At 36.4% G+C, this 8905-nt stretch overlaps 1 protein-coding gene across 1 annotated transcript; it reads left to right on the top strand.

Moving 5' to 3' along the window:
- The first annotated feature begins 2813 nt into the window (after window positions 1-2813).
- Window positions 2814-4682, top strand: LOC139859317 (probable receptor-like protein kinase At1g11050). The gene has a single exon (XM_071848111.1). It carries the CDS (start codon window positions 2814-2816, stop codon window positions 4680-4682), a length of 1869 nt encoding a protein of 622 aa, XP_071704212.1.
- Window positions 4683-8905: the final 4223 nt, after the last annotated feature.

Consider the following 8905-nt stretch of genomic DNA (forward strand, 5'->3'; position numbering starts at 1 on the left):
TAGCTAATTAAAGGATTTAACTAAAAAGGAAACATGTCAAATGGGTTGAATGTCATCCATTATGTACGTAGTATTACTTTATTTACAAGAATTTGGTGCTAGCCTAGCACCAAACCTGTTGATTTATATGGTTTCAGTATCCCTTTTTCATATAACTTCAAACATGCTTACAAGTACCGTTTATTAATGCAGAATTTTTATTTATTATTACAGGTTGTATCAACTAATAACTTGATTGATGAAAACAGGTTTCATATATGATACACATAGTTCAAGTAAAGTATGTGCTTCATCTATATCTATCAATAATTTATACATTTTTATCTAAATGTGGGCATCTAGCATTCGTCTCATATTTCAGTTGGTTCTTCTCTGAGTTTTAATGGATATATTCGTCTCATATTTCAGTTAGCTTTTTTAATTATGATATAGTAGCAATTATTGTGACTAATATAATTACATCTGCAACATTCAAAAAGCTAATAGTTGAAAGTTTTTTTTTCATGCAGTTGAAAGTATTTTTATTAGCTTTTGCAACCAACAGTTGTACATATACATATTGTAATTAAAACTGCAGCTAATGAAACTATGTACTGCAAATGATCTCGGTTCGTGACCGTTCGTATGTTGTAATAGATCATCCCGCAGCAAAGTACGGTCATGCATCGCTCGTTATAATGCAAGAGTGCGTTTACGTGATACGGGTTAACCCAAATTTTATTTGAGTAATTTTCTAAGGTTATTTAAGCTTTCAATGACACCACGTGAAATATAAAAAATTACACGCACGTAGCTTTCAATGGTCAAACGTTAAACTACCACTATCTCAATTAACAAATGTTATCTGCACGTGACAAAACTCGCCGGCCAAGCACATTTATTACCATTCCTAATCGCTTTTTGTCTTCGTGTATGTATATTTTATTATTATTATTATTATTATTATTATTATTATTATTATTATTATTATTATTATTATTATTATTATTATTATAAACTTAAAAGTATTAAAACTTACAAAAAATTAGTGGGGAGCCTAGAGACAATCTGGGCCCCCACACCTCTAGCAATAGCAAAACCTATCCTAGTAAAAATATGAGCAGCAGCACCGGCACCAATATCTTGCGCCATCGAACTCTTCTGAACCCGCTTTAGCAAAGAAACAGCATCCTTTTCTAATTCCCCAAGGGAAGAAAATGAGAAAGGAATGAAACCATAACCAATCGTCTGACAGCTAGATTCGTACTTGACCCGCTTCCGACGAGCCGCATCAACCACAGCACGTCCAGGGACAAAGTCAGAAAGCCCAGACTGTGTCAAAGGAGAAGACCCTGTCAAGTCAACACAAACATCGCGACCACAATCCCAGGAATAAAGTAACACATCTGCAGGTCTGAGGGCCCTGTCGTTCCCTCCAGACAACCCAATGTCAACCTCCTTTCTCGCTGAAATCCCAGATCGATAACAAACATCAACAAGGGAATCCCGAACAACATTATGTCGATGCTTAATACCCACCATACCAGCACAAGACACCGAGCGATTTAAGGTCGTTTAATAGCCTTTGTTATTTTTCATGAAATGGCACCGTCTGGTTTTTGCTACTCCGTATTTTTTGTTTTACGTGTGATTTTATCTTATTTCTTTTATATTTTTTTTCATTAATCATTTTAGTGTTTTCTTGTTTTTAATTAAATTGTTTTTATTGTTTTTTGATAAGCGTATTGTAATTCTAAACTAAAAGTGTTACTTTTGTGTTGTTAGTGTTGTTAATGTCATTATTATTATTGTTATTATTAATTAAATTTTTTTTTTTTTTAAAGACGATTTTTTTGTTGTCAGTAGATCATTTATTTCAACGACCCTTATTATTTGCACATATCACACATGTTTGAGCGGAAACCCGAACCTGATCGACGGTACCCGAGAACACATTCGGGCAATGTTCCTTGGTAGAAGTCCGTGAACGAATCCGGTAAAACCTCCATATAGGGACAATATATACCACAATTATTGGTGTTCAATTGTTTTAAAGAAAATCATGTCATCCCTAAAGATCGAACCCATGACCTCTTCCTATCTCATGACACAAAGTACATGGGGAACTGTTGAGATATGCCCGCAAGTTCATTATTATTATTATTATTATTATTATTATTATTATTATTATTATTATTATTATTATTATTATTATTATTATTATTATTATTATTATTATTATTATTATTATTATTATTATTATTATTATTACTACTCCGGTTTATTATAATTATTACCAAGTATTATTATTCTTATTACTATATCAATATAACTATAAGAAAGATTACATCGTATAGTCAAAAAACTATATTGTTATAAAAATATCAAAATATGACAACATCAGGTCTTAATCCTATTGTTCTCATGTCATGTTATTAAACTCCTCTTTTTGTCATGCTCTCCACCCTCTTTGAATTTTATTACCAAAGTATTACCAAAGAATACTATAATAATTAATCCTAATCCTAATCCTGAATATAATATGCGCATCATTCCGAATAAGAACATATAACATATAACTTTTATGAATGCATTGGTTTAACTACCAAATTATAAATAATACTCCGTACTTCGTACCACTATTATTTTTAATTTATATGTTCCTATATTAAATATATAAATATAAATAACTAATAATAATATTTACAAGATGATCCTTTAGCTTATATTCTAACATTTGATTAGTTATATTAATTTATAATTTATATTGTTTTGTAGAATGAACACTTACACTAATCATCATTACATGTGACACAGTAATAACATCAAGAGTTATGAGGAACTTGTTGCTTGTCATTAGTTTCTTGATCATTCTATCTTCTTCATCTCATGCATCAAATTCCTCTCTATGTCCCATAGATTTCAACTATGTCAACACCTTCAAATCGTCCACGTCAGATTGTGACACCTCGATCCCCATCGCCACCGATCACTGCTGTCGGTCTCTCCGTAGCCTCTTCGCAATCGGCCTCGCTCAACATCTCAAACAAACAAACTCTTTCTACTTTGAAAACCAACAAATGTCTACTTATTGCATCTCTAGTTTCCAGTCCCATCTCTTGTTATTATCTGTTCGACAGTCGTTCTCCACGTGCCTCACATCCATCGACGAGTTCGTTTCGAGTCCAAGAAACTGTGCTGGGATCGTTAATGTATCGGATTGGGCCGATAAGGCGGGTCCCACCACCGTGCTCCAGTCCTCTTGTGGTGGAGATCTTGGCAGGGTTATCAGCTGCGATTCTTGTATAAAGGCGTTTTTGAGTGTTTATTCTCGATTAGTTTCTTTGAGTGAACACTCGTCTAAATGTTTCGATTTCACTGTTTTATATGCTACTGGAATTGTTAACAAGTTTGGGCCAGAAGACAATAAAACAGCCACTTGTATACTCGCCACACCTTTGGACGAATCGAAAACAAAATCAAAATCTAATTCAAGATTTAAGCAAAACATCATTTTCGCGGTTTCGGGAGCTTTCACAGGGATTTTGCTTGTTCTTGGTGTGATTTTGGTTTATAGGAAATGGAATAACAAAAGGAGAGCAACTCAAGTGCATAGAGATAACATAAGAAGTGTAAAAGCTCGAGTTTTGCCTAACGTTGGAGCGAAATGGTTTCATATAGACGAGCTAGATGAGGCCACAAATGGATTTTCGCAACGAAATTTTATAGGTCAAGGTGGATTTGGGATTGTTTACAAAGGAACCCTTTCGGATGGAACTGATGTGGCAGTTAAAAGGATGACTAGTTGTGATATTGAAGCGGATAATGATTTTGTTAACGAGGCCGAGTTATTGAGCATGATTAGGCATCGAAATCTTCTTCCTTTAAGAGGCTTTTGTGCTACAAGTGATCCTATTAATGGAAATGAAAGGTACCTTGTTTATGACTATATGCCAAATGGTAGTTTACATGATCATTTATTTAGTGATAGTAAATCACACGTTATAAGGTTAACTTGGCCTCAACGAAAATTGATTATTCTGGATGTCGCGAATGGGTTGTCTTATTTGCACAATGGGATCAAACCCGTGGTGTTTCATCGTGATATAAAGGCGACAAATATTCTTCTTGATTCGAATATGAAAGCTTTAGTTGCGGATTTTGGATTAGCTAAGCAAAATAGAGATGGACAAACACATATGACTACTCGAGTGGCGGGTACTTATGGGTATGTAGCACCTGAGTACGCGTTATACGGGCAGTTAACCGAAAAGAGTGACGTTTATAGTTTTGGGATAATAGTTCTTGAGATCATGAGTGGGAGAAAAGTACTTGAAGAAGTGAAAGGAGCAAATTCGGGGATGGTTTTGATTGCAGATTGGGCGTGGGAGATGGTGAAATCGGATAGAGTTGAAGAGGTGTTTGATGAATCAATGAGAGATGGAACACCATTGCCAAAAAGTGTGATGAATAGATTTTTAAGAGTTGGGTTACTTTGTGCTCATGCTATGGTGGCACTTAGGCCTACAATTTCGGATGCGATTAGAATGTTGGAAGGTGACATTGATATACCCCGGTTGCTAGATCGGCCACCGCCTCTTGGTCATGAGGCTTCGATATCAAGTTTCCAGCTAAGTAATAGTTTTTGGTCGAGTAGTGAAGGATCCATGGCAAGTTCAAGTTTTAACAATATTAGAGTTTGAGTAAGAACCACTTGATCATGATCATGATCATAATTATAATATGTATCATACGTGTGTATATTACCGTAGTTATTTACAGTTTGCATCAATGTTGATTGGCGAAATAGAATGTTCCAATAATGAAGACCAGTAGCATCAAGTTTAGATTACACGTCATGTTATATACTCTTTTTTCAGGATAAGGATTCTCTCATGTTGTCAATAACATGACTCCGAGTCATGTTACTTGAATAATAGTCATTAAATTAAATTGATGGCCAAGATTAAAATTAGAAGTACTTAAACCGATTTTTATTCCTCCATCTTTTACATAACTTCCCTCGAATAACTTCCCACTCCTATATTGTGATTCCATCCCTTAGACCAGTTGTAACGAGCCCCTGGTCACGGCGTGGGGATGAGGTGGCAGCAGGCGCTGCCCCCTTCCTCCCGTATTAGGGCGTTGGTGATGGTGTGGGTGGGTGTGTGCGTGGGTCTGCAACGTAAGAAGCCATGGGCGTGTTCAATTTTTTTTTAATTTTTTTATTAATTTAAAATATTATTTTATTTTATACCCCTTTTTAAATATTTAACTCAATTATATTTTATCACATCATCACAATACTCCCAATCCACACCAAAAACCCACACCACCACTACTCCACAGAAACAACTCACACGTCATAATCATCAAAAAAGTACAAAAAGCAACTCACGCTCCCAATCGTTACGAGTGGTCTTACTAACTAATGTAAAGACGATCGTGACTAAACAATAAGAGCAAGAAATTGACAAGATAATGGTGAACCTTCTCGGTTTAGGATAACAGTGATTAAAACCTTCACGGCTTAATCGAAAGACAACCTTCTCGGTTGAACAATAAACCTTCACGGTTAACTTTTATTCACATAATAAAATATCAAAACTCAAGACTGCCTTTTCCATCCTAAACATTATCTATATATAGACTAGATAAATATAAGGAAACAATATAATAACTAAAAAACATTAAAATAAATCCTAATAAACAACCAATAAAAAAAGGAAACATATTGTAACTAAATTAAAATCCTTTTGCCTCCTGGAAGTCACGTTCAGCTTATCCAACTCCCACAATTGGGCTTTTAGGCCCAAAGTCAGAACTACAAATACGACCAAACAAAGCTACTTGATTTGGGCCTCGATCCACCTCTAATTCTACATCATTCTCCCCTTCTTCGAAAAGACTCGTCCTCGAGTCTACATCATCGCCACCACTGTTCTTCCTACTACCTGCAATCTGCCTTCGTGTTATTCTATTCTCCCAGTCTTCTTGTTTTCCTTCAACTTTTGCTAGCTTCTGTTGTGCTTCACGAAATTGAGCAGGCTGCTCATTAATGATTCCACTTAGTTGAGAACCTTGGTCTTTGACCTCAAAGTAAACCTTGTTTGCATACTCAACATCATTTTCATGGCACATCTTGAAGCCCGGATGAAGAGCAGATCTCCCTATAATAGAATCAGCATCCACGGGATTCAGTGAAGTCAGAGGCAGGATTAAACCTTGAGATTGTTGACCCATGATCCCATATATTTCTTCAAAAATGTCTATTTTTTCAAAAATACTCACCATCGAGTCTGTCTTACCGATGATTAGTGAACCCGAAGGTGACAAAATGAGATTCACTCCGTCCTCTTGTGCCTCTTCACCATCGGTATCATAGATGGGTTCAGACTCTTCATCTACAAGAGGTTCAAGAACGTATTCCAAGTTAAAGATTTGATCCAAAGCATTTTTTTCGTGTTTAGTCATGCCTGGAATCTGATACCAAATAATGTAAAGACGATCGTGACTAAACAATAAGAGAAAGAAATTGACAAGATAATGGTGAACCTTCTCGGTTCAGGATAACAGTGATTAAAACCTTCACGGATTAATCGAAAGACAACCTTCTCGGTTGAACAATAAACCTTCACGGTTAACTTTTATTCACTTAATAAAATATCAAAACTCAAGACTGCCTTTTCCATCCTAAACATTATCTATATATAGACTAAATAAATATAAGGAAACAATATAATAATTAAAAAACATTAAAATAAATCCTAATAAACAACCAATTAAAAAAGGAAACATATTGTAACTAAATTAAAATCTTTTTGCCTCCTGGAAGTCACGTTCAGCTTATCCAACTCCCACAATTGGGCTTTTAGGCCCAAAGTCAGAACTACAAATATGACCAAACAAAGCTATTTGATTTGGGCCTCGATCCACCTTTAATTCTACATCACTAACATTTCTATATTTCATCGGTACCATGAATCAATTATAGTATATATATTCCACTCCTATATTTTGATTCCATCTCTCTTTAAATAAAAGGAAATATGCTGTTGGAAATGGCAGCTTATATCAGTTGTGTGTTGTACCAAATGAATTTGTGTGATCTTTTATTTTGGGAAATGATGAAGTTTGACTTTTGATCCTTAAAGTCAAGTTACCCAAAATTGATCGGGTATGGTCCATTAGGGTTATATTTACGCTTGGCCCACAAGCTATAAACCCTAATTCTCCCTTAACCCTAATCTTTCCCCTATAAATATAGGGTTCTCTCCCTAGACAAAAAACCACCTCATACGGTCATTCGATCTCACCTCTCACTTTCTCAATGAAAGCACGCGGCAGTTATCGCCGGATCTTCTCCATGATCGTCTTCACGATTGCAACACTAGGGTTTTTTCCTACGGGTCTTGTAGGGATTTTTCTCCCTTTGTCGTCGATAGGTTCCGACTATCGACAGGCGGGAAATTCGTTGGCCTCCCTCCCGAGATCATCATCTCGGGTACGAGTTATTCACTGTAATCGAATCGGAGATCAACAACGTTGACGCCTAAAAAACCCATTTCGCATTGTTGTTCGTGTGTAGGTTTTTCCTTGGAAAAAATATGCATGAACAAGTGGCGCCATGCTTGGGACCGCGATAATAAGCTTTGTCGTTCTCATACACATCCGTTAGTTCTATATTTATTCAACAGATCTCAAAATTCTCTGTAACATGCAAAAGTCATAAAGAAACAATAGACATAGTCAATCACGCATGCACATAGATGTATGTTGTTGACTTTCACAGAGAATTATTTACTCAGAGAACAAGGGATCACCATAATTCTTTTTGAAGGAAAAAGTGATCTGCATCTTTTCTCGAATTTTACGAAAAGGGAAGATAATAATCCTTTTACTTTCCTAAATTCTCTTTTAAATAAATTTAGAAACACAATCCGTTCGGTCTATGAAGGATTTGTTTTTTTATTTTATTGAATTGTTTATTTTTATGCGATTTTGAGAAGATAATATGCGCAACTATCATTACGATCTTTCACGCACACATATGCGGATTTAGTTTTCCGCATAGCGTTCGTGCAGCAAACTCGCGTAGCTTCAAGCGAAATTGGTTTTCCGCACAGCTATCCGCGCAACTACCTGCACAACTTTTGCGCAGCTTAATGCGGAATTGGTTTTTCTCAGGCTGTCCGCGTATCTCTCTTGTAGCTATTGCGTACACTTGTTTTGTTCTTACTGTATTGCAATGGAGAATTTGATACGATACTTAACAAAAGATATCATACCAAACTGGGGGGACTTAATCGGGTATGGTCCATTAGGGTTATATTTACGCTTGACCCACAAGCTATAAACCCTAATTCTCCCTTAACCCTAGTCTTTCCCCTATAAATATAGGGTTTTCTCCCTACACAAAAAACCACCTCATACGGTCATTCGATCTCACCTCTCACTCTCTCAATGAAAGCACGCGGCAATCATCGCCGGATCTTCTCCACGATCATCTTCACGATCGCAACACTAGGGTTTTTTCCTACTGGTCTTGTAGGGATTTTTCTCCCTTTGTCGTCGATAGATTCCGACTATCGACCGGCGGGCAATTCGTTGGCCACCCTCCCGAGATCATCATCTCGGGTACGGGTTATTCACTGTAACTGGACCGGAGATCAACGACGTTGACGCCTAAAAAAACCCCTTTCGCATTGTTGTTCGTGTGTAGTTTTTCCCTTGGAAAAAATATGCATGAAGAAAAATGGTAACTTGTTTTATTTGGTGCATTCTAACACCCCCCCCCCCCCCCCCCAAAGTTGAATTGTGGGGTTCCCAATATTCAACTTCCAAGAACTTCACTGAAAAGTCTCCCATTGACGGATTTGGTGAGGATATCGGCTAATTGATCATCTGATTTGATGGACGAGAGAGA

This window comes from Rutidosis leptorrhynchoides, chromosome 7 (genome assembly GCF_046630445.1).
Source record: "Rutidosis leptorrhynchoides isolate AG116_Rl617_1_P2 chromosome 7, CSIRO_AGI_Rlap_v1, whole genome shotgun sequence".
NCBI classification, from domain to species: Eukaryota; Viridiplantae; Streptophyta; class Magnoliopsida; order Asterales; family Asteraceae; genus Rutidosis; species Rutidosis leptorrhynchoides.

What these genes read in the sequence shown, in the direction of transcription:
- LOC139859317 (XM_071848111.1), top strand. Translation starts at nt 2,814, where the DNA reads ATGAGGAACTTGTTGCTTGTCATTAGTTTCTTGATCATTCTATCTTCT.